This window comes from Loxodonta africana, chromosome 22 (genome assembly GCF_030014295.1).
Source record: "Loxodonta africana isolate mLoxAfr1 chromosome 22, mLoxAfr1.hap2, whole genome shotgun sequence".
NCBI lineage: Eukaryota > Metazoa > Chordata > Mammalia > Proboscidea > Elephantidae > Loxodonta > Loxodonta africana.
The window spans coordinates 21613119-21639299 of NC_087363.1; the positions used below are offsets into that span (position 1 = coordinate 21613119).

A 26181-nucleotide genomic window follows, 5' to 3' on the forward strand; every position below is an offset into this window, starting at 1 on the left:
CCTTATTTGCATAGTCCCACTCACTTGCTAGGCATGAATCACAAAGACCATGGCTTTAAGAGCCATATTAGGAAATTCATTGCACTGCAGTATCGTAAAAAAGAGATCTCAAAGTACTGTGAAGTTTTGGGGAGACAGGTGTTCATGTGATTTCACCGGGTCATAGTTTATGGGTACTGTTCTCCAGATGGAACTGACATCTTAGTTATTTTTAAATGTCAGGACTAGGTGACAAGGATAATTTTTCTGATTATTGGGCTTTGTTTTGAAAAACAGAGTACTCAATTAGAAAGTTTAACAAATGTTTTTACTTGACTGATACGTCAGATATGGGAGGCTGAAGAATATGGTTAAATATTAAGAAAGGAACCATCTTTGACATCTTCCAAGTTTTTTTTCCCACTGCCCTGAAACGATGGTATTTGATGTTACTGCTAGTTCAGGAGGATTTATTACTCTTTTAAATTCAGCCATTTTCTAGGATACTGTAGGGATAGTGTACTTAAAGCCTAGCTGCTTTTGACCGTTTCTGCATTCCTGGGAATTTTCCTGTCTTCTCTGTAACGGTATTTTTTATGTGTTTATCTTTAAATGCTGGTGGCAGATAGCAACATCTGCATGTATGTAAACACATGGTTACCTACCTTAGACCTTCTTCTTTTAGGATGGGTCCTTGCTGCTGACATCTGCTACTTGGAGCCAGCCTCTGTCTGCACTTTGGGGAATGAAATCAGTATTTGATATGAAGTATGTATCTGCTTTTCCAGTCTAGTCCTGCTTTGTTTTATTCACTTAAACTTGTAGTTCCCTTTATCCCGTTCTTAGAGCCTTTGGAGAAATGAGGAATACTGTAAGTTATTAGTAACTTCTCCCTTATCTCAGGCTTATGTTTAATAAGATTTTATCTTTCTTAATTCCTAAATATTCTTACCAGGTGTAAGAATATTTAGTCCTATTGTGCAGCAGACCCTTCAGTAATCCAAAAGGAAACATCTGTGTATTGTCTCATCTTCACGTACCACACCTGCGCTCTTTCCTGGGGCGTATTTCAAAGTCACTTGTGCCCTATTAGCCATTTCTGTAACCAAGTAATTCCTGTTTGTTCTCTTGGGTCTGCTTGGACAAACTGAGGAAGGCAGTTTTCCTTTTAATCTTAAGGGTACCTTTTTCCTATCTGTGATCTGGTGATCTTCAGGCGAGCATTTTTGGGCAAGAGCATTTTCAGTCAGTTGAAGGAGTATGTTCTGAAAGCCTTTAGTATTTCTGTTGTTTGTCCATAGGCATTCCTTCACGGAAGATCACTATGTTGAGTTCAGTAAGCATTCTCAGGATCGGGTCATAGGCACAAAAGGGGACATTGCCCACGTAAGTACTTAAGAATCCACTGCGTTCAAGCTGATTATGTCATTTGTTCACACCGAGTCTTCTGGATTGTGAATGTTAGGGCATAAGTCAATGATATTACCTCCAGTTAGAGTCCAGAAGGGTGATAAGGTAGTTCTGAGCTATACAGGAAAGATGTAAAAGGGCTGAACATGAACTTAATCTGGCAATTTGAGAAAGATGTTATTAGAACAACAGGTATTTTCAGCACATACAAATTTTAGATGAAATAAAGCACCTGCCTTTATGGACCCTCACTGTGGGAGACAGACAATAAAGGAGCAAATATGTGGTATGTCTGGTGGTAAGTGCTGCAGAGAAAAAGAAAGCAGGGTAAGAGATAGGAGATGCTTGATGGTGGTGGGGACTTCTGTTTTCTCTAGGAGAATCAGCCTCAGCAGATTGGGTAACATTTAAGCAGAACCTGAAGGGAATGTGGGTGTCGTGCAGATACCTGGGGAAAGAGTGTTCCCTGGCAGAGGGATTAGCAAGGGAAGAGCCCTTGTTTGGGATGTGAGAGGGAGAGGAGAGGAGGGTAAGGGCTGAGTCAGTGAGGGGACCATCTCAGGTAGTATCTTGCTGGCTGTGGTAGGACCTTTGCTTTTCTTCAGAGTGAGATGAAGCCACTGGAGGGTGAGTAGAGGATACATGACTGGATGTAAAGTTCTTATAGTATGACTGTACTGGGAGAGAGGCAAGAGCAGGCCATCCAATTAGGAAGGTGCTGTGTCAGCCCAGTGCCGGTGGTGATAGGACTGCACCCGGTGGGCATGGTGGAGGCGATGAGAAGTGACGGGGCTGGGCTCTATGGTTTTGGAGCCATGAAGCTTGAGATTCTATTAGACATGCAGGCAGGGAATGGGCAGTTAAATATACAAATTGGGAGTTCAGGAGAGCAGTCTAGGATGGGAGATAGGAAAATGGGAGCTTCCCACATGTTGATCCAGGTGAACCTGCGTGAGATCACCAAGGAGGCTAGAGAAGAGAAAAAGTATGGGGATGGAGCTCTGGCTTGTACCAATATTTAGAAGTTGCTAAGTGAGGAGGGACTTGGAAAGAAGGGGAAGGAGAATGGCCAATAAGACAGGAAGAGACGCCAGGAGAAAGCGACTCCCTAGGAGCCAAGTGAAGACTGTTCGGAGGGAGCGTGACTAGGTCAGAAGCTGCTGACGAGACCTGAGAGGTGGGCTTTGATTTAGCCAACCCGGATGTCGGCGTTAACCACGCCAGGAACTAGTTCTGTGGAGCTGATCAGAGTGGTTTCATGAGGGAACAGAGGAGAGAAGTAGAGACAGTCAGTATAGACAACTGTTTTGAAGTGTTTTGTTGAAAAATGAAGGAGAGAAGTGGGGTTGTAGCTGGAAGGGGGGAGATATGGGGTGGCGAAGGGAGAATCTCCCCATAACTTTTCACTTGAAAATGTTAAAATGTACCAAAAAGTTGAAAGAATAGTACATATATTCATCATTTAGATTTCATCAGTTAATATTTCCCATATTTTCTTTCTGTGTAAATGTATTTTGAGTCATTGGAACGTAAGTTGCAAACACTGTATTTTTATCCCTAAGTCCTATAGCATATATCTTCTTATAATAAACATTTTATTACATAATCACACTACTGTTACCAAATTTAAGAAAATTTATAGTAATTCCCTAACATCATCTAATAATCCAGTCCCTATTCATTTTTCCCAGTTGTTCCTGATGTGTTTGGTTTCAAATGTTTTTTTTTTTTTTTGAACCAGGATCCAGCCAAGCTTCACATATTGCATTTGGTTGTTATGTCTCACTAATGTTTTAAAGCCAAGAACCATTTCTTCAGTTTTCATGACATTGACTTTTGAAGAGACCAGGCTAGTTGTCTTGTCCCATGATCTGAATTTGTTTCCTTGTGGTGTCTCCTTACTTGTTCCTTTATAAAAGGAAGATCCTTTTAAAGATTGGAAATATTACAGCATGTCTGTAAGCCGATGGGAAAGATCTGGTCTCTGCATGGGCTACACAGTGTAGATTTCAGAAACTTTGAGTCCTGGGGGGTAACATACAGACATTGGGAGATTTTAAAGAGAAAAGGGTATCTAATTGATCCCCCTGCTCCCTTAAAAGTACCCCTTAATGAGTATTCTGTGGGTAATCGTTGATTGAACTGTATGGAGAATTTCTCAGTTTTAATCTTAAAACATTTCCTGTTTCTGGAAAAGGGGAGGGGAAGAGAAGGTTTTCTTGTCCTTATCACTGACTCACTTCTCATTTTCTTACTTGTGGGAGAGGGAGTTTTCAAACCTTGAATGGGAACCAAAGCACTTAAATTTTGCTTAGATAGGTGTGGTCTTCCTGCTTTCCTGTTACTTTAGAATATTAGGGCTTTGTTAATTTTGGGGAGACTTGGAAAGCACGGGAGAGAGATTTTACTAGCTTCTCTTTGAATGTCACCAGATGCATTGGTCTGATTTTTCTCTTCCCACCCCTTCTTCTCTAAAGATTTATGATATTCAGACTGGCAACAAGCTGTTGACTCTGTTTAACCCAGATCTTGCCAACAACTACAAGAGGAACTGTGCCACCTTTAATCCTACAGATGATCTTGTCTTAAATGATGGCGTCCTCTGGGATGTCCGCTCTGCACAGGCCATCCACAAGTTTGACAAGTTCAACATGAACATCAGTGGTGTTTTCCATCCCAATGGTCTGGAAGTCATCATTAATACTGAGATTGTATCCTTTATACTCATGTCTGTCTTTCAGTTGGTTATCTGTTTTATTAAAAAAAAAAAAAAAAAAAAAAAAATTTTTTTTTTAATTTGTTTTATCTTCCACCAATACTTGGTTAAAGTATCCACACAGGTGCCTTCTCTTTTGGAAGAGAAGAGTTTATGAATCTCCAGTGGACTCTTGTGGGCTACAATCCTAATGGTAGATTGTAATGATAACGGTGTGCACATTTTCTCTGTATTGGGAACAATGACCAAAACTTCTGCCCCTTCCCCCGCCTTCCCAAGTAGTGAATTGAATTTTACTTATTTTCAGAAGGCTTTTACTTTGCTTTATAGAAATCAGTTGCTAGAAATCAGGGTAAAATGAAGGGCTGCCATCCAGAGGAGGGGAGCTCAAGTAGCTTTCGTGTATCTGAGGGTCCAGTAGGATATTTTCTGGGACGTTATTCAGTAATATGTGTTCTGTATGCTTTTGTTTTACCTTGATCTCATCAGCTTTTCTGTCTCTTGAATGAAGAGCCTGTACTGATCAGCATCAGTACCTAGTAGGAAAAATAAAGTGATATTTCAGCATTTCCCTCATGAGGTCAGTTAAGAAGTTTTGGGTAAAATGTTTCCTTGACCCCTGCCCCCTAGTGGGACCTCCGCACTTTCCATCTTCTACACACAGTTCCTGCTCTGGATCAGTGCCGCGTGGTGTTCAACCACACAGGGACGGTCATGTACGGGGGTAATCAGCCTTTTACTTTCCTTCGTTATTCTCCCTTCCTCTTTTCCCCTCTCACTTAATTTTGATATTTTTTTGGAAATATGTCACTTTTGAGTTGGAAAGAAAGATAAAATGATTGTACAAATGGTGACAGAAGAGAAGATGAAAATGTTTAAACCTTCAGCTGTAATAGTGGTTAGGAGCTGGATGACAGGTGGAGGTTCCTGTTTGCCACGATCACAGGGATATGTAGGGAGGGTGCTTTGGGGAACTAACTAGATGCAGAGTGAATTTATTGCATGGAAACTCACCAAGTCTTGATTGGCCATTAACAGTTTCTGCAGTTGTAAATAGGGGATGTTTCAGATTCTAATAGTATTTTGTACCCCCATCCCTCTCCCCCTCAACTAGCTATGTTGCAGGCAGACGATGAAGATGACTTAATGGAAGAGAGGATGAAGAGCCCTTTTGGGTCATCCTTCCGAACATTTAATGCAACTGACTACAAACCTATAGGTGAGCATGAAGGGGCAGACATTGATCATTGTGTCATGTTTGGTGTTCCTTATTTAAGCTCCTCTTTTATTTTCTGTGAGGAAACCCTAGTGGCATAGTGGTTAAGAGCTACGACTGCTAACCAAAAGGTTGGCAGCTCAGATCCACCAGGCACTCTTTGGAAACTCTATGAGGCAGTTTTACTCTGTCCTCAAGGGTTGCTATGAGTCGTAATTGACTCAACGGCAACAGGTTTGGTTTTGGTTTTTATTTTCTGAGAGGACTGCAGTGTGCATTGAAAAGCAGAGAAATTATGGAAGTAGTTATGAAAAACCACTTAGAATTCCTTTAGAGGAAAAGAAAGCTTTAAGGTCACAATAATGGTCCAGTTTCAAGTCTTGGCACATCTATTTTCCAGCCACCATTGATGTGAAGCGGAATATCTTTGACCTGTGCACAGACACCAAAGACTGCTATCTCGCTGTCATTGAGGTAAAGGGTGTTTGTAGAAGCCCTGCTCTTCAGTTCTGATGTTCAGGATCATTTTCAAATTGTACTATAGTCATTTTGTCTGGTATAAGACATGCTCTAAAGTCGATACATTCCTGATGGTAGATTATTGTGACAATAGCCTACCCATTTGATGGGGTTTGGGAAATACAAAGAACAGCAGAAATAGCAAGAAAGTCCCAATATAAGACAGCTTGGAGTGGCCCATAACGTCCTGTTACCCTGGACTCACTGCCATCCCTGTATCAGAGGAGTCCGTCTCTCGCCAGAGCAGGACACGTGTGGGTTCCCAGGATGGTGGTCTTTCTTGTGCCTCTCTCTCCACTGCCCAAACCCTCTCATCCTGTTTTTCTTTCCCTCTCTGTGTCCTGGGCACAACATTTTCAGAATCAGCTCAAGAATTTGGGGTATCAGAAGCTTTAAAAGTTTCAGGGTCAAGGTTCGTGGGTCTCAGTCAGCTGAGGTGTGGCTGCGGGCCTTCTGAAAGCTAACTGGTCCTGGGCACTGGGTGTTCTATTTCAGAATCAAGGCAGCATGGACGCCCTGAACATGGACACAGTGTGCAGGCTGTATGAAGTGGGCAGGCAGCGTCTGGCAGAAGATGAAGACGAAGAGGAGGACCAGGTCAGTGGTTTTGGAGATTGCTTTCTGCTGTGTTCATGATGTTCTTCTGCTCTCGCTATTGGGGTTTTCTAAGATTAGCCTTTGCTACTTGCTGCTGTATTTTGAAGGCTTGTCATGTGCCCTTGATCACTGAAACTCACCATCGCCCAATTTTAGAACATTTCTGTCACCCCAAAAAGTTCTCTTTATCCATTTGCAGTCGCTCCCATTCCCACCTCCAGGTCCAGGCAACTACTAATCTACTTCCTGTGGTAGAGAGAAATTTTGAGTTTTTTGAGAATTTAAACATTTATAAAATCTGGGTAGATAGTATGATGTTCCAGTCTTAGCTTTTTCTTTTTTGTCTTAGTTATATAGTGCTACTATAACAGAAATACCATGACCAGGTGGCTTTAATAAACAGAAATTTATTTTCTCACAGTTTAGGAGGCTAGAAGTCCAAATTCAGGATGCTGGCTCTAGGGGAAGGCTGTCTTTCTCTTTTGGCTCTGGAGGAAAGTCTTTGAGCTTCTGCTGCTTGGGCAATCTTTATGTGACTTGGCATCTCTTTTCCCCCATCAGTGTTTGTTCCACTTGCTTGTTTAATCTCTCTTATGTCTCAAAAGAGATTGACTCAAGACACACACTACACTAATCATGCCTCGTTAACATAACAAAGACAACCCATTCCCCAATGGGATTATAACCACAGGCATAAAACCAAAAAAAAAAAAAAAAAATCCAAACTCGGTGCCCTGGAGTTGATTCTGTTTCATAGCGATCCTATAGGGCAGAGTAGAACTGCTCCCTAGGGTTTCCAAGGAGTGCCTGGTAGGTTTGAACTGCTGATCTTGTTGGTTAGCAGCTGTAGCTCTTAACCACTATGCCACCAGGGTTTCTAAAACACAGGCATAGGGGCTAGGATTTATAACATGTATTTTTTTGGGACACAATTCGATGCATAACATCCCACCCTTTGGCCCCCCCCCATTCATGTCCTTGCCACATGTAAAATACATTTTACCGTTATCACATCATTCATCTCTGAGTTCATCTGAATCATCTGAATCAAATATGGGTGAGACGTTAAGTGCATTCTGTCTGAGGCAAACTACTTAACCTATGAACCTGTGAAATCAAGGATACAAGTTATCTTTCTAAAGTACAATGGCGAACAGGCACAAGGTAGACATTTTCATTACAAATGGAATAAATTGGAGGGAAAGAAGGGATAAAGGACACCAAACAAGTTCAAAACCCGGCAGAACAATTTACATTGTCTCTCAGGGCTTGAAAATAATCCTCATTCTCTGAGACCATCTAGGCAATGGCCCTGCCCTCCAGACTCTGAGGGTTGGCCATGCTTTCTGGATTCTGGGTAGAGGCCTCTGAGCCCCAGGCTTCAGTTCCAACCTCCAGGCCCACTGGGACATCAACTCTGTTCTGTTGGCTTTTGGTGGCCCTGTTCTCCTAGTCCATCTGTGTGGCGACCCCACCCCCTCAGCAGGCCCTGTTCTTTTACCTGTTGGGCATGGCAGCCCCACCCCCTCAGCTTTCCCATTCTCTTGGCCAAACTGAATGGCAGCCCCAGAACCCAGTTGGTGAAGATCTGACTCTGAAACCTAGGAGGCTATGGCTCTACCCTTTGAGATTCCAGAGGTCATGGCCCCACCCTTTGAGACCGAGGCAACTCTGCTTCCCTTGCTCCTTCCAGTAGTTCTGCTGATCTCTGTGTCGTTCCAGGGATGGTCCTGTCCTTTTTTTGGAGGGCAGCAGGTGTAGCTCCCTTGACCTTTTTCCTGCCTGTAGAATTCCAAGAGGCAGACAGCACTCTTTCTTTTCATTCTTTCTCTTCCCCTTCAGTCTAAGCTGATGGGTTTTCTGTTATAATAGTTGGTAAGTCTATCAGTCACAGGCTTAATCTCTTTAACAAAAGATTGTGTAGCCATGTCCTTGGTGAACATTATAGGACATGTGTCCCTAGCTTGTACAACAGAATTTTCACTTTGTACAGTTCATTTTTTTTTTTTGCACAAGTAATTTTTAAGTCCATCTCTTTCCTTTGGCATTTTACTATAAGCAGCAAGAGGAAACCACGCAACCCCTTTAAGATCTTGCTTAGAAACCGCCTCATCTAAATATCCAAGTTCATCCCTTAAAAGTTCTGCCTTCCACCAAACATTTGAACACTGTTTAGACAAGTTCTTTGCCACTGCGTAAAAAGCATCATCCAGTCACATGGTTTGGGATCTGTCTTCCCCCATCAGTGCTTCTCTCGCTTGTTTAATCTCTTTTATATTTCAAAAGACATTGACTCAAGACACAGCCTACACTAGTCCTGCCTCATTAACATAACACAGACAATACCTTGTCCCAAATGGGATTATAACCACAGGCGTAGAGGCTAGGATTTATAACACATTATTTTGTGGTGGGGGGACACATGTAATCCGTAACACTGTCAATAAACCAAAAACCAAGAGCATTGCCATTGAGTCAATTCTGACTCATAGCGACCCTATAGGACCGAGTAGAACTGCTCCTCAGGGTTTTCAAGGAGCGCCTGGTGGATTCAAACTACCGACCTTTTAGTTAGCAGCCATAGCACTTAACCGGTATGCCACTAGGGTTCCTAACTTTCAATAGGGGATTTTAATTGTGGTCATCTTACACTAGGCGCTTGCTTGTGTGGTATATCAGTATTGGTTCTGAAGAGTTTCTCAGTCTGCTGAGTGGTTGCCCTCACCCACATTCTTTTTCTGAGAGTACATTCTCCAGGCCGGATTCTTTTGTCTTGTTTTCTGAGAAATAGTTATTGCTGAGTGAGTAATATAAAGTTGAAAATGAATGTGATTAAGATCTGATTTTTTTTTTTGTTTTAGATATTAAAGCAGGTAAAATGTCATTTTTCCTAGATCTTGGTTTCATGTCCCATCCCCTCGCCCCCACTATGGTGTTGTTTAGCCTTGGTGTTCCGTCTCCTCTTTAAGGGCACAGAGATGCTCTGGGTGATGGGGGTGCGGGGATGGCACTGTGAGATGAGAGGGGGCTTCTCTCTGCTGCCATTGCCACAGCCTTGCCCTGCCCTGGTAAATGTCTCAATTGTTAGGGCCGGTGGAATAGCTTCTGTTAGCATTCTTCCCAAACAGCTTGTACTTAAAATTTGAAAGAATTCTTTAAAGACGCAAAGAAAATTGTAATTTTGTAAACATTATTGGATGCTAGTCTAATACTATGGGCAAAATAGGACTTGGTACTGAGTAAGCAAGGGTGTTTTGTTGTACCACTTTGAGATTCAGAAGTGTGTCACATTGCCTAGCTTTCCAGGTCATGGGCATTTCGTTTATCCTCTAAGTGGAGTCCGCCTTGAATACTGTGTCACCTGGGATCAGAAAGATAAAACAGACTCAGCTAAAAATCACTGTGTGTGCTTTCTTGGTCACTACTGTTCCTGCTGTGTTCCCACTGGCTAAGCGTGCGTTTTATTAGAGCTCAAAGATTGCTCGACCCCCAGAAACGGGTTTCTGAGCAGAGTGAGGAAGGAGAGCCTCTTTGTACGTACGTGGGGTAGATGGCCACCATCAGCTTGGCTGCTTCCTGACCTAGAAGCCCTGTGTCACTCCTTCTGTCCGAGGGAGGGCACTTTCCCAGTCCCCTCTCCTCCCTGCACACACATGGACGAGGCTAGGAATGGTCCTTGTTGAATACCATGGGAATATTATTTTGTAAAGAACTTTATTGAAAACGGTATTCTCTGTGCCATACTTTTTTAAATACCATCTTTATGATAAAGAACAATTAGCGTCTGGAGTTTGAGATCAGATGCCCCCAAGGATTTCCTAGTGCAGAAGAACTGTCAGTGATGCTTTTCAGGGGGATGGCCTGGAGGGGCTCGGAGTCTCCTTGGCGTCAGGGTGAGAGGAGCTGGCAGTGGTTAAAGCTCACCTATGTTAGGAGATATGGGTAAGAGGGAGGGGTCTTCAGATGCCTTTCAGATGGATACTTGATATCTTTGCTTCATTTGTGATGTGGATTTCAATGTTGTCTTGAGTGCTTAACTTATTGTTTAGCTTGTACATGTTGCTAGTCTTTTTATACCAGAGCTCACAAGTGGTATTAGATTCTCCAAACTTTATCTGGTTGTCTTGGGTGGGCTTCTTACTAGTAAGTATCTCTTATTCTTGTTTCCTTATAATACCTTAGATACGCCCCTCGCACTTTAAATGTATACTCTTTTCTGCTTTAGCTGCTGTGCAACAAGATGTAGTTTATCTGTGAGTAGGTCTAGAAGGCGTAGTTGTCAAACCCTTTGTACCTTACACTGGTACAGGCGGCTACAGACCATCCCATCCTCCATGGGTTCACTCATCAGTACTGGGCTTCACTTCTGTCTCAGGCTTCTCAGATGTTACATGTTGACCTGTAAATCTGGAGGAAAGTGGATTTATTTTATTAACACTGTTAGCGTCTTCTCCCAGATCCTGGCAGTTTACGAGGCAGTAGGGAGCAGTCGTCTTGGGTAACCACCACCGGGCTCCGTGTGATGCCTGATGTCCATCTTTGAGGGGAGGTCAAAAAAAGGAAAGCTAAGATTTTGGGAGGTGGAAGGCTCTTCTGTGGGTTGGCCTCGTTCTTCCTGCATACGTGGAGCGAATGGTGAGAGCGAAGGCTGGAGATGGGTGGCTGGCTGTGGAAGCAGGGGACCAGTGGAGCGGACAAGGTCAGTGCTCCTCTTCCATCAGTTCCCTGCCTCCATGGTTTTCTGTTTAACTTTCCCTTTGAGTGGTTAGGGGAGAAAGATACTAAGGGTTAGGGAGGTGGTTAGAACTTCTGACTCTTTGGTATAGGAAGAAAAAACATGGCTATGTCAGGATGGACTGCCAAGACTGAGAGGCTCAGCAGGGCCCCACTAGGTGGCTCTGGGGTACAGTCTACAGAAGAGCCTAAAAGCTCTCTAGCTCTGACAGGACTAGATGTCCAGTTGGATCTGCACTGTGGGTAACTTAGTATTGCTTCCTGATTACTCAGGATCCAGGCACACTCTTCCTGCAGCAGTGACCCCACAGTCCTCTGGTCACTGGGTACATGTCATGTTTGGAGGACACCCATTAGAGAACCGCTCGTACACTCAAGCTCCTGCATTTCCAGTCTTCATTTAGAGATCTTTCAGGTGGTATAATGCTATATCTATTTAAGTAAGTCTCCGTTGTAACCTTAATTCTGTTGGTTTCCATGCCCTCCCTGAATCCTGCAGTGGTGTTTGCCGTATTTATTATTCCCATCTGATTCCTCCACACTGCCTCTTTCTGTGCCAGTTTGATTTTTTTTCTTAGTCTTCTTTGTATGCTCCACCTGATTTTAAAACCAGATACTTTTCATTTTCATATGAATCATTTGTTATTCAGAGTTTTTTCCTAGTTTAGATATCTGCTCTGAGGTCTTCTCAGATGTTCCAGGTATGTCCTGCATGGCCAGGGATGCAGGTACCTGTGACCAACACCTTTGAATCTGCCTTTTCACTTCAGCAAAATAAACTCAGAAGTCTAAGTGGTCAGCCACCATTTGATCAAATGGTGCAGCGTAAAGTGTCAGCATAAATGATTATTATTTATTTACTTAAGCAGGTTTATTGAGATATAATTTATACTCCTTAACAATGGATGTCTTTTGTTTGCCCTTGTGTTTAAATAAACTTGGAGAGCAACAGGAAGGAACTGTAGCATTATATTGGTGAATGAACCGTACCCAGTGTATTTGACAGCCACGAATATTTGGTCTGCTGGTTTGCCTGCCTTCAGACATTTGATGTTAGCAGAGCTAAGCCAATCACCTGTCAAAACTCCTATACATTGCAATTTAGTATATCCATGTGTTATTTTTAGAAATCACTTCAGTCAACTTTGATGTTGGCTTTTAGTAAAATGGAAAAGCCAAAGATTAATTGATCACTGTCCCCAGATTTTGAAAAGCCGTACCTTTCAATTAGTTAAATTTATAAAAACCTCAACAAGGGAATAATGCTGTCTTTTCTCCACTCCATTGTGGAATCTGGGACACACTATATGCTGTGCTTCCTGTGTGTTCTCCATTGCCTAGCAGCTGGGAGGCGTCTTCACTGATGACACACCTACTGTGTGTCTGCTCAATGCTGAATGTGGTGACCCCCGAGGGGCCGTTGTTTTTCCCCATAAAATTAAAAATGTGTATGAGTTACAGTCTGCCAGTGACAAGAGAAAAATACAAGTTTTATGATCCTGAAATGAACCTATACCTTTTAAAAAATTTTTTATTTTTGTTGTTGAGAATATACACAGCAGAACATACACCAGTTCAACAATTTTTACATGTACAATTCAGTGACATTGATTACACTCAAGTTGTGCAACCATTCTTAACCCTTTTTTTCTGAGTTGTTCCTCTCCCATTAACATAAACTCACTGCCCCTTAAGTTTCCTATCTAATCTTTAGGGTTGCTGTTGTCAGTTTGATCCCATAGAGAAAGTTCTTAAGAACCTATAGTTTTAAAGACAGTTAACACCAGAAACGAGTTAAAAGGAGAAGCAGGAGTTTAAATTTTGCAAAAGATGACATGTTGAAGTGTTAAGACAGTAGGTTCAGGTTTGAATTAACTTTTTTTTTTTTTTCTTTAAAAGCTCTCCCAGTTTTTAGATTCTGCTCTTAAAGTATGACTAGAATTGGGTTTCCTAAGAGATCGGTCATATTTTTGAAGAAAATATAGACTAAAGGCTGTTTCTCTTGAAAAACAGATATGTATTCAGGAAGAATTTTGAATGATCCAGGAAATGCTCCACTGATTTAAAAAAATCAAATGCCTGTCATAAAATAAATCTTGAATTATCTACGGGGAAAGCATATAGGAGTCATTCTGTTGAAGTCCTAAAGAACAAGACAATTTGGTGTAGCAGAGAAGGTCAGAGGGAATGCTCGCATTTACCTTTTTGGTTTTGTCATCAGTTTATACCTCTGTGGACAGGAGCGTGTTGTTACAGAAAGTAGAACTTCAGAACTGGCAGGTACTTTAGGGCTTATCTTGTCCTGGAGCTCTTATGGGGGGTACACTTCGCAATTCCTGAGGAACCTTTCCAGAATCCGCTTGTGTGTGAGCGTGATCTGTGAAGATGCTGCTTCTATCAGTCGGGACCCTGGATGAGATTTAGGCACGTGTGTTTAGAAAAAAAAAAGTTTTTGCTGTTGATTCTGATAGTCATATCTGATTAAGAGCCACTTACTTAATTAGACCACCTCATTTAACAAGAGATTGCAATTCAGAGAAGTTGGCATGTGATAGATGTTCAGTAAATGGTCGTTGCTTTGTTCTAATTCTTAACGTGGGCAGCAGTAGAGAGCCCCTGTGGGCTTCTTATCCAGGATGGCTCAAGACCATAGAAAGTTGGAGAGACTAGAGGTTGGCAGAGAAGGGACCTGGGAAAGAGCATCGGGAATTCCAGATATGTGGGACGTAACAGTTGATTGGATGTGAAGCCGTGGAAATAGGAGAAGGGAAAGATAGTTTTGAGCTTTTGACTTGGTAACTAGGGGAAGTGTGGGAGAGTTTCTAGGTTTAAGGGTGGTTTGAGTTCGGTTGTGGAATTACAGAGTTTTGAACTCTGTGGAACAGATGGATAAAACCAGTTGCCACTGAGGCGACTCCGACTCACGGCAACCCCGTGTGTGTCCCCACTGTGCTCCACAGGGTTTCCAGTGGCCGATTTTTCAGAAGTAGATCACCAGCCCTTTCTTCTGAGGAGCCTCTGGGTGGATTTGAACCACCAATCTTTTGGTTAGGAGCTGAACAGGCTAACTGTTTGCACCATCCAGGGACATAGAACTTTCTACTAATGAGACTTCAAGGTTTATGAATGAGAGGAAATACGAAGGCAGAAATAAAAGTTGGAGGAAGCCCTATGCCTAGAGGAGATGAACAGGAAGAGACCAAGGAAGGCTCAGGCAGCAGCACAGTGTGGAAGCCGGGGTTGCTTGGTGTCAGTCGCTGCAGAGAGCCACAGAAGAGGAGAAGTAGCAAGAGTCCTCGGGGTGGCCATTCAGGACTTCATATTTCTTTAGGAGGGGTTCTGTAATTGTACTAATAAACACTTGTTGAACCTTACTATATGCCAGGCACTTCCCAAAGATCTCATATACACATATGTACACCCATTTTTTCCCCTTTATGTCTCAGCAGCAACCCCATGAGGCTAAATAAATTGCCTAAGGTCAATGACAGTGCTGTCAGAGTTTGGGTTCAGCTTAGGCAGCCCGGCTCCGGGGCACATGTCCGTGACTGCTGCACTGTGGAGAGTGGTGTGGGCAGAAGCCATGCTGCCAAGTGTTAGAGGAAGGGAGTGTGGGCGAGTGAGGCCCTCAATGCCAGGAATAGGGCTTAGGCCACACTCCTCAAAACTCGATAGGTGGAAGGAATTGGCAGTTTGTGTAGATTGAAAAGGTGTTAGTTTTGTATAGGAGCCAGTAGAGAGAGAGGGTGCATGGAGTGGAGACAAGGAGGGTGGGTGCACCTGTGGTAATGAGGTCCCATGGTGGACTGAGGTCTAGAGCAGGAGGGATGTCCTCCTCAGCCAGAGGTGACATCAGGGCAGCTGAGGGAGCTCATGCCAGCTCACCTGACCTCTATAAAGGCGAGTGCTGGTCCATCTGCAGGGATTTGGGCCTTTAGGTAATGGTGAAATCAGCTTAAGGTAGAGTGGAGGTGAGGAAGTGACATTTGTCACTAGAGAATCTTAAATACGCACTACACAGTGCTCAGCCCAGTGTGTCACAAACAGAACAAACGTGGAAACTGTTTTGAACAGAGCTGGCTGTGTGAGTAGCTCACCACAGCTTTGCCAGGCGGATGGTTCACACCGTGGTGCCTCTAACGCACTAGTTAGTACAGATGTGGGACATGGTGGTTAACAGTTGTGATAGATAAATGGAAATTTATTTGTTGTTTTAATTTAAAATGGCCCTGCCCTAAATTCCTCCAATTTAATTCTTAGAGAATTAGAAATAAAAAACAAAACAATATTCCTAGGTCCAAAACATCATCTAAATAGTGCTGGAGTTTAGTCAGGATTCTAGCAAAATTTGTTTCATTACATCATTGTTCTTACCCTTTCTGGCCTCTCATGGACGCTTTACTCTTTAGATGCGGAGGGGAGGGGCTCATGCTGCCAACCAGGTAGTTGAACCAGGAGAGAATGCTCCTAAAATTGTCTCCTGCAGTGTCTTTTGCGCTGAACCACAGGATTAGATTCTACCACAGCATTTTGGACAGGTCTTGTGAACCTCCGCTTCGTGATCAGGCTTCAGATTTAAAATTTAGGAAGTGAGTTTATGGCTGTATCCATGTGTGGTGTAGTTGTGGTAAACCAGCACTGGCCACGAAGCACTGAGTATAGATGGGGATGTGATGGGCTCCCCTTGGGGTTCGGGTGGCTCTTTCCTTCCTACTCATTTTCCCTCCCCGTCCCGATCACATACAGTGTCCTCACAGCCGTCCTGGGTGAATACACATACAACTGTGTCTTCTGCTACAAGAGTAGAATAAAGGTTAGGTCTGTAGGCTGCTGGAAGAATTTGGAATGGTATCTGTAGTTCAAAGCTTAGACCCTGGTTGACCTATTTTCCAGAATTGCTCTTAATTTTTTCTCAGTTCTCCTGCATCAGCTAAGTTTGATGTTTTTAGAAATGAAAGAGAACTGGTTAATAAATGTTTGAACAGACATTGGTTTTTTACATACTCACTCAACTATGGAGCTTTAAAAGGTGTGATCTTACCTTTTCAGTGTAATAGTTATACTCCATAAAGGCTTAAGTGACACAGGGCCCTGGATACTCCCTTCTTTAATGTATGTACTTGTTTTTAATGGTGGTACTTTGTTAATGGATTAGAGCTAATTAAAAAACCCGTTGCCGTCAAGTCAAATCCAACTCCTAGCAGCCCTACAGCACTGCCCTGTAGGGCTTCCGAGGCTGTAAGCCTTTATGGGAGCAGATTGCCATGTCTTTTTCCCACAGAGTGGCTGGTGGGTTTTAACTGCCGACCTTTTGGTTAGCAGCTGAGCGCTCTAACCATTTTGCAACGGGGGCCCCCTTATAGCTAATTAGGGCGTGAAAATATTCCTGAAAAAAAAGGGCAGAAGTTGTAATCTGATAAGCAGTGATTTTGGATTCTTTTCCCTGAATTTTGTGTGCACCGATGTGCCTGTAGGGGCTGTGAGTCTGCCCCGCCTTGCTTTCTCGCTGCTGCCTCCCAGCGCTCTCAGCTCCTTCCCTGTGGGCCGTGGAGAGGTGAAGGCTGTGGAACCGCAGTCTCAAGCCATTGTACACACAGGCCCCCACAAAACCTGGCACAGACCTTATATACACACCTGTGCCAGCATTAGGAGTACTTTGTGTTTAAAGTGGTCAGTTTTTCCCGTATAGCTGCTAGAAATTGTTTGGAAGATCTTAAGTCATGCCTGGATAAAAGTGTCTAAAGGGGATTCTACAATTATCAAAAGTCCGTGAAGCAGAGGTGCTTTCCCGGATGAGGCAGATTCCGTCACAGCTGGAGAAAACAGTGGCTGGTCAGCGCCAACGTTTGTTTTTTAAGCAAGTGGCAGGCGGTAACAGCTCCCGCTCCTCTGCTTTTTTTAAATTGACAGTTGTTTTTTTCTATCTTGAATTTTAGTGGGCTGGTGTATTAAATAAAGTTCTATCTTACTGTAGCAGGAATTGGATTCCTTTTACTTTGGCAAGGCTCAGTTGACGTTTGATCAGAGGATAAGTGATTGAATATTGATCACGCTTAACTGGGGGATCCTGTCATCTTTATCAAAGCCGTGAGGTATCTTTGTGCCCTATCCCACTTAGAGGGAAACAGTTTGGATTCTAGTGGAAAGTTGAAATCTGTGGGAAGATGTCAGAATGTATCGTTTACAAAGCCCAGAGTACCTAGAGCCAAGTACTTCCTTGGTTGTCTGGTAGCTTTCCTGCCTTTGGGAAGTCCTCTTAAAATGGAAGGATGGACAATTTCTAGCATACCTTTTTTTGTGGCTTGGAACAGAAAATGTGGCTCTTAGTGTTTATATTGTAAAGTCTGTTTTGGTGCAGTGCTCATATCATTGATGCTTATGGTAGTGGTGTCAGGGGTTTACTACTTCTGTGGTTACAGGAGCTTGAAGGACTTAGAGCTGATGATCCAGCAGCTGTGTTCTTCAGTTTTGTTAAAGCTTTGCTTTTTAGATTCCCGGTAGAAGCTTTTGCTGTAGCAGTTCCACTGATTTCACTTGCTTTGGTTGATGCAGGAGAGAAAGGAGAGCCCTCACGGGTTCGTTGTTACTTAACTTGGAACCTACAATATTGATGGCAGAGACCTGTGTTTTTGAAGCAACTTGTCTGCTTCCTGGGACAAGGGCTGCCTGAGCAGTGTTTGCTTTGGGAAAGACCAGTAATCCTTATTTGAGGGGTGCTCTGACTGTCCTGGGGGACACGTGTGCTTGTCTTAGCCATCACTGACAAGTCCACCGGCCTGTGAAGTCTGTGCTAACTTCAGGTTACCGCCCTCTTTATTGACGCATCTCTCCCCTATCCTTTTGGGAAAGACTCACCATGTGGCCCTTGTGGTGAGGCTTCCCTTTGTGTCCTGATGGGCCTCACACTTTCTCACCAGGAAGAGGAAGAGCAGGAGGAGGAAGATGATGATGAAGATGATGACGACACTGACGATCTCGATGAGCTTGACACTGACCAGCTGCTGGAGGCAGAGTTGGAGGAAGACGACAACAACGAGAATGCGGGGGAAGATGGGGACAATGACTTCTCTCCTTCTGATGAGGAGCTAGCAAACCTGCTGGAGGAGGGAGAGGACGGGGAGGACGAGGACTCTGATGCAGACGAGGAGGTGGAACTGATCCTGGGGGACAGTAAGTACAGGGCGGACCACCGGGCCAAGCCTGGGCAGCGCCTGGGAGAGGTCTCTTCTGTTGGGCCAGCCCAACCCAGAGGGCAGCACAGCAGGGTTCTGTGCCCCTGGCCGAGGACTTTCCACCCCTTTCGCCTTGAGGAAAAAGAGACTTATCTTTGATCCTTTGCTTGCCTGGCAGATGTGTAACCAACTGGCTGTCATCTGTTATATTTGGAGTTAGGGGGTGGGCAGACTTCTTTTACAAAGGGCCAAGCAGTAAAATTGTAGGCTTTGCAGGCCATATGGTCTCTGTTGCAGCTACTCAGTTCTGCTGATGTCGCACAAGAGCCGCCATAGACGATAAGGAAATGAGTGAATGTGGCTGTGTGGCAGTGAAATCTTTACAAGAACAGGCGGCAGGCTCGATTTGGGCCTTGGGCCATAGTTTGCCAATCCCTGGTATATAGGCTTTGCTTTAGAATGGATGGCCAAAGTGTAGTTCTCCCCCAGGGGCAGAGCAGCAATCAGCCGGGTGTTCCTTACGGCCATTGGACCTCGTCCGTTCTAAAGTGATGCAGAAATAAAGCCCCTCTTTTGGAGGCGTCCTTTCCTGTCTGCTTGTGGCTAATCCCTCTTAAAAGCCGGGAGACAAGTGTTTCTCTTTGGTTTCTGTTTTGGCCACTTCCTTTTTTTCCTGCTGCTTTCTTACTCCACGTTATGGAGCACAAGCCTCCAGTTTCTATAGTAATTTCACATCAGGACAGGTTTGACTGTTCCGTGGCTCTGACTTTGCTCGTGACCCTGAGTAAACGAGCGACTAGACCTGAGGCCGCTTGCTCTGCAGCTGCACCTTACCCATCTCAAGAGGACCTGTCGCTAGCGACAGACTCCTGGCCGCTCTGGGTCTGCTTCCACCTGGTGTTGCCCTGCCTGATGGGAATAATCCCCCGGATAAAAAGCTCGCCAGTTTTCCTGTGGCTAACCCAGCCACCATCTAACCACCAGGGCAGGTACTGTGTCTAAAACGGTAGTCACTGACCACACGTAGCTACTTAAATTAACTGAATTAAAAATTCGGTTCCTTATTTTCAAGACCATATTTCAAATGCTCAGTAGCCACACGTGGCTGCCATATATCAGATATAGAACATTTCCATCATCACAGAAAGTCCTGTTTTACTGGAGTATGCCCACTGAACGCCAAGCCTCTTCGTAATGGATGCTTTTTTAAAACAAAATTGTGGTAAAATATATATAACAAATTTATAATTTTAACTATACAATTCACTGGCATTAGTTACAGTCACAATATTGTGTGACCATCACCGCTGTCTATTTCCAAACTTTTCATCACCCCAAACAGCAGCTCTGTATCCAATAACTGCCCATTCCCCCGTTCCCCCAGCCCCTGTGACCACTAACCTACTTTCTATCTCTAGTAATTTTTCTGGACATTTAATAGAATCGTACAACATGAGGCCTTTTTGTGTCTGGCTTATTTCACTTAGCGTAATGTAATGTTTTTAAGGTTCATCCATGTCATAGCATGTTACCAATCAGTACTTTGTTTTTACAGCCAAATAATATTCTCTTCTGTGTATGTACCACATTTTGTTTATCCATCCATCTGTTGATGGCCATTTTGGGTGGTTTTCTCTCTTGGTGGGGGGAGAAAGTATATGTGTGTGTGTATGGTGGAAGGAGGGCAGGTGGCAGTGTGTATTAAAGAAATGCGTGTGTGTGTGTGTATGTGTATATGTATATATAGAAACCCTGTGGCGAGGTGGTTAAGAGCTACGGCTGCTAACCAAAAGGTCAGCGAATCCACCAGGAGCTCCATGGAAACGTATGGGGCAGTTCTGCTCTTCCCTGTAGGGTCACTATGAGTCGACAGCAGTGGTTTTTTAATACATATGAAAGAGTTTCCTATTCCACAGTAACCTGAGTCCATTTTCTTGGGTTAAATCTTACACATGCTTCCAGCCCTCCAACCTGATGGCTGGCTGGCCTAGGGGAGGCTTTCTTACATTAGGTCCTCTTTCCAAAGTTGTTTTCTGAAGATGCTCTGTGGATGTGGGGGATGTGCCTCATAGCTGCCATCTACTGTTCATCTGCTTCTATACTTGGAGTAGGACTTGCCTTATTTCAAGCCACAGTCATAGAGGCTAAGGGGCAAGGGACAGCTACAGTACAGGTGCAAATAACAGGCCAGGTTTTACTAAGGCTTTTTGTCATATGTGAGTAGTGAGATGAGGGTCATAACGTCTACCTCCCTTAGTTACAGAGGTCGGTAAGCTGGTCAGGAGGGGCGACCACCTGCAGGCCAGCCTGGGGTGGGGCCCCTGATGCAAGAGTGTTGCTCTCATTTTTCATTCTTAATTTGAGTATAAAGCCACCAAATCTGGATTCGTTCTAGAAAACTACAGCCTCCTTTTAACCTTCACCTTTAGCTTAGGAAATTGCCTCTCTCAAGCCCAAGAAGCAGTCTGGGAAACTTTGAATTCTATCAGTCATGAGAATGCTGCGGCTTTAACTTGGGTGGCAATCTTTATGCTGTGAAAATGCCTAGTAGATGACCACTTAGTGACATTTCAGCTTGGACCCCAGCGTTCAGGTGGAGACGTAAAGGTGGAGCTGCAGTGTCAACTCCACCACTCTGTGCTTAGGGGAGATGGGCAGCAGCTCTGCACAGCAGACAGAACGTTCTCTGCACCCTTGGCTTGCTAGTAGGTCTCAGGAATCCTCTGGAGTCATAGCTCTTAACCTTATTGGGGTTATGGGCCCCTTTTAGGATATGATGAAAGCCTTAGATTACAGAAGACCATGCCCACGTGCCTGTAGATCACTTTGCATGGGGCACAAGGGCTCCAGGTGCTGACCCCACCCTAGGAAGAGAAACAGCTTGACTCTAAAGTGTTTGTTTCTCCATTCCAGTTTAAAAATAAAAAGAAAAAAAACCTGTTAAATGCCACAACACATTAAACCCTTCAGGGATTATTTCAACCTAGACTACTTTTGCCTCAAAGGGCCTGGGATTGGGTCTCTTTAGCACTTGGAGGATGACACAAAAGGCTAGTTAGGAAGCCAGAGAAAGGAGTCCTACCGCCTGTCCACTGGAGGGACGTCAGTACCCAAGCCCTGAGGGCTCTCTCTCAAATTGAGCCTGGCAGTTATTTGCTTAAAGAAGATTGTGCTGTGACCCTCATTAAGCTGCATTCACAGCCCTTAGATGTGATGCAGAGCTGCTAAGACACTTAGCTCTTAAACCGAAGCAGCTATGGTCAGACACGGCTCAGGCAGGTGGGTCTGCCGTAGACAACCGGGGAGCCTCAGGACCTGTGCTGCGCTCGGCTCTGGGCAGGAGCCACCCCTTCCCCCACTGGCGCTTCCTCTTAGAGGTCTTGAAGCGGAACGCTGGTGATGTGTAGTTGGTATCAGCTTTGTCATGCCCTTGTTTGTTCTTTGGTTTCTTCATGCTGTCCTCTCATCCCTCCCCAATAGCCAGGCTGTGCTTGTGCCCATTTAGTCACAGGAACGGTGGTTTTTTCCAGGCATCTCATTTGCTTATTTTCAGGACTTTATGTCACTGCGATGGTTTTCTTGGCTTTACCTTCACCACTTCTATTTTCTTCCTAAAGGAGAAGGTAGTGAATGAAGGGAAAGTTGATGAACACGCATCACTCTTCCTTGTCTTTGCTGAGTTCGTTCTCTCAGGTGCCTGGGAAAGGCTGATGAGGGTCTTTGGTGCTAGTGGCTGCCCCTTCCTGCAGGGGAGCCCCAGAGCCTGTGGGCCTTTGCAAGGCTGCAGCTCAAGGTTTGTCCACCCACTTTGTTGGGGACCTTATTAAAATCCACATTCACAGCTTCTTGGGTTATGAGTAACTAGAGTGGACACCATAGCCTTTCTCTTTCACGCAGCAAATATTGAAGTCTTATGAGCTAGGCACCATGTTTCTCATCCTAGTCAGCCACACATGATGTCAAAACCAAAAACCAAACCCACTGCCGTCGAGTCGATTCCGACTCATAGCGACCCTATAGGACAGGGTAGAAGTGCCCCGTAGAGTTTCCAAGGAGTGCCTGGTAGATTCGAACTGCTGACCTTTTGGTTAGCAGCCGTAGCACTTAACCACCACGCCACCAGGGTTTCCACACATGATGTAGCGACCTCATTTTGAGGATTCTTTTTGCTACCACCTAGTTTTAACCTTTAATAGGTCCTTCCAGAGGTTAATGCGTTCCGTTCACTGCCTGAGGCAGATGGCCAAGCAGAGGGCTTCTCGTGTGGCAGGCACGGTGCCCCTTCCAGAACGGCTTGGCTGCTCCCTGCTGGCCTCCCTCCCACAGAAGAGTTTCTGGACAACTCCTCTGTGATGTGGCTGCCAGCTGGCCAGTACCTTTCTGGAAATGTATTCCCTGCAGGTTCCATTCAGGAATAACACAGGCATGAATCCAAGGTGGACTGTATGGCTGTCTTTGTGAGGTCTTCTAAGGAATGGAGAAAGGAATGGCTGAGGAGCTTAAGACAAGACAAACTCTCACCCTTGCTTTGGCCCAGCTGCCTTATTCCATGAGGTCAGGCAGGCCTGACTGACTCCAGAGGCCCAGGGTGCTCACTGCTGCCCTCAGCAGCCGTTCTGAGCAGGCGGTCCAGGTCCCAGCAGGTGTCGCAGGCAGGAAGAAGAGCCTCCAGGAGGCAGAGGGCACCACGCCCAGGCCCTTTGAAAGGTAAGCGCAGGCAGTCCCAGGGGCGACCACCGGTACCAGCAACAGGTATAGTCTCCAGGGCCAGCTCCACAGAGTTAATTGGTGTGTTTTCTTCTTTCTGGAAGCTGGTAATTAACCTTGCCCAGGCCTAAGTGTGTGCGGGTGCTTCCTTTCTGAGAGCATCCCGTCAGCCTAGTGCCTAACCTCTCTCTCTCCTCCTACCTTTCAGCTGACAGCTCTGACAACTCCGATTTGGAAGATGATATCATCTTATCTCTGAACGAGTGAGGCCATCACCACATGGAAGAGTCTTCACAGGCGGGGAAACTGAGTCAAGTGAATTCAGAACACCTCCCCTTCCCTTCCCTCAGGGGTGTCTGTCTTTTAAGGAACTGCACACCCTGAATTCAGATGCTTCTGGCTTACAGAGTCTCATTTGAATCTGAGGGTCCTTCCAAAAACAGTACCACCACAAAAAGACAACAGGGTTAGGCCCTATTCTGCTTCACCGCCCCTGCTAGGATGGACATACACTTCCTCAAGGGAAAAAAAAAAAAAAGGAAACATGTCTCTGGGGCTATTTCACAATATATTTTCTTTGTATAATGTTCTTTACTTAAAGAACAAGAAATAGTTTTTTAAAAAACGTAAAAAAAAAAAAAAAAAAAAAGCATTTATAACTGAGGGCATGAACTTATATCCACCAGGTCTCATCCCTACACTTCATTTTTTTGGCAGAGAAAATGATGTCTAAAGAACAAGAGGCATTTTTACATATTTAAAGGAAAAGGAAAATCGTGGTTTCTTAAATTGATAAGGATTAAGACTATTTTATTATAAATATAATATATGATTTTTTTTAACCTGTCTGGTTGCCTCACACACTGTCAGGTTAATTTGTCTTCCTTCCTGCAGAGGTGGGAGAAGGGCAGTGCTGTTTGCCGAGTGAATGCATCAATTCAGCCACCTTCATGGCTCGGGGGCGGCAAGGTCATTGTGGATATTGGTTTTGTGGAGTTGAGGGAACTTAGGAGATATAAGTTCACTCCCTCTATTTTTCTTTGATTCAGTTTTTCAAAAATCTTTTTTTCTTCCCTTTCTCCCCAATGTGGAAATTACAAATCAAAGGCCTTTTTCTTTAATGTAAAGTGTATTTATTTAAAAAAAAAACAAAAAAACAAAAAAACAAAATAAACTACAAGTCTGTCTTTGTTTATGGCCTTTCCCTGTTCTCTTTTACCAAAGGGGTGTGGCCTCTCCACGGAGTGGCCAGCCAGGCAAGAGAGCCGCCTGCCAAGAGGGCCGACCAGGAGGGGAATGTGTTCTGCCCAAATAAAGCCTCGGGGAGAACAGCAGCGGGGTCAGTGTTTGCCCTTGGTTGGTCTGCAGCTCTCCCTCTGGGAGTGCCTGCCTTAGGAGACGCTGTCAGAGAGCAGCCTATGGGGCTGAGGGAGGCGCCCAGCGCTTTGTGCACTGTGGACACATCCCTCTAGCCCCACGTTCTGAAGCGAGGTGGCAGCTCCTGAGTACAGATTGGGTGGAGCTCTGGACTAAAGGGCTGGCAAAGCTAAGCAGTGAAAGCATTTTGGCCGTCCGTTTGTTGGGGTGACTGTCCTTACTAACAGTGGACTTGAGCAGTTGTCCAGTCCTGGAAGTTTAGGGGCTGACTGGCAGTTCCGGACCACCCGGCGGTGCCTTGGAAAGGCAGGCCTGGTGACCTGCTTCCGAAAGGTCACAGCCTTCAAAGTCCTATGGAGCACAGTTCTACTCTGCACACATGGCTCACCATGAGTTAGAATTGACTTGATGGCAACTAACAACAGGGCCTAGTCAGGCTGTGTTGCAGAAAAATACTTCAGAGGACTCAAAAATTGGCCTGTGGCTAAACTGCTACCGCTGGGTAAGCACCAGAGCTCCCACCTTTTCACTCAACCCACCTTACCCCTTTCCTTCCCACGGTAGATGTCAGACCCTAGTCTCTGATTTTTCCCCCCAAGTAACAGCTTCTCCATCTCTGTTACAGCGCTATAGAGAGAAATCTGTTTCCTGAAAGATGGGACAAATTTGCTGGTTATGAAGTAAACAAGACAGCTAAAACTCTCCAGGGGTTGGTAAAAGCTCTCCTGGGCTAGGAGCACCACAGGCTCATCATCTGCACTCAAATGGGCCTGTGTCACACACGTACCTCCTGGCCCTCTAGAGAACACAGGTCTCTGCTCTGAAGCCGCTTCACGCCTTAATTTAAATGGGTAGTTAACACCTAACCAGGGGGATAGTCTGACTGCTGGTACCAAATGTATTACAAGAAATCAGGTGAAAAGTCTAGCAGTAGTCAGAGAAAGCACTGGACTGTTCTCAACTCTCTGAACTCTGCCCAGACCCCTTGGGAGCCCTGACGGGGCCTCCAATAGGAACGCAGAATTCTGGTTGACTTGACAACACACCCTGAGGAGAGGGTCCTAAGAGACTAAGAACACATCCAGCCCTATTCCTTATTCTTAACAAGGCTCAAAATCTGGCTCAATTAAGAAGAAACACGTCAAATAGTAGGAAACCACCAATGAGGCTAATTTCCCTGGGGAGTGCCTTTTTGTCTCTAAGCAACCTCAGTTAGGAGCGGACCCCCAGGTGGAGGCACTGGATACGGTTAAATAGCTTCCTCCTGGGGGCAGCTTCAGATCTGCCGGCAGGGCCTTGGCCACCACCTTTCTGAGGTGGTCACAGAGCCTGCTGCTGTGTCTTAAGATCAGAAGGTTGGAAGTGTCTGAGAACAGGGCACTGTGCGCCAGCCTAGTTGGAACCCACCCCTGAGAATTTGCATTTCTAACAAATTTTCAAGGAGTTATACATAAGAATCACCTGAGGGTCTTGTTAAACTGTATACTGATTCAGTATATCTGGGGTGGAAACAATATCTCAGCAGGGGTTTGAACCAGAACCAACCAGTTCAAAGCCCTGGTTGTAAAGAGGGTCCAGGGAAGAGAAGAAGGTCACATAGTGGGATGTGGCTCTTTGAGGCCAAGAGGGCACTGTCCCTGTACGGAGGAAGGGTCTTCTCTAACCAGCAGCTCAAAGAAGTTTTAAACATAACGTGCTGCCAAGGCGGCTCTGGTTGATTTGTTGATCTGCCATCTCGCACCTCATTTTAGATG

General features: G+C 44.7%; 1 protein-coding gene across 3 annotated transcripts in view; it reads left to right on the top strand.

Moving 5' to 3' along the window:
• DCAF1 (DDB1 and CUL4 associated factor 1) overlaps positions 1-23593 on the top strand; it is a 93691-nt gene extending 70098 nt beyond the window's left edge. For 2 of the 3 annotated variants that reach the window (XM_064274458.1, XM_003409863.4), the window contains 9 exons: positions 665-747; positions 1281-1365; positions 3867-4100; positions 4736-4829; positions 5220-5324; positions 5722-5795; positions 6336-6437; positions 18089-18341; positions 23259-23593. In XM_064274458.1, the coding sequence (XP_064130528.1) occupies positions 665-747; positions 1281-1365; positions 3867-4100; positions 4736-4829; positions 5220-5324; positions 5722-5795; positions 6336-6437; positions 18089-18341; positions 23259-23317 (1089 nt within the window). In that variant the 3' untranslated portion in view covers positions 23318-23593. Of the gene's footprint in view, positions 1-664; positions 748-1280; positions 1366-3866; positions 4101-4735; positions 4830-5219; positions 5325-5721; positions 5796-6335; positions 6438-18088; positions 18342-23258 lie in introns of those variants that run through there. The other variant, XM_064274459.1, reaches the window with a different exon arrangement.
• The last annotated feature ends 2588 nt before the right edge of the window (positions 23594-26181 follow it).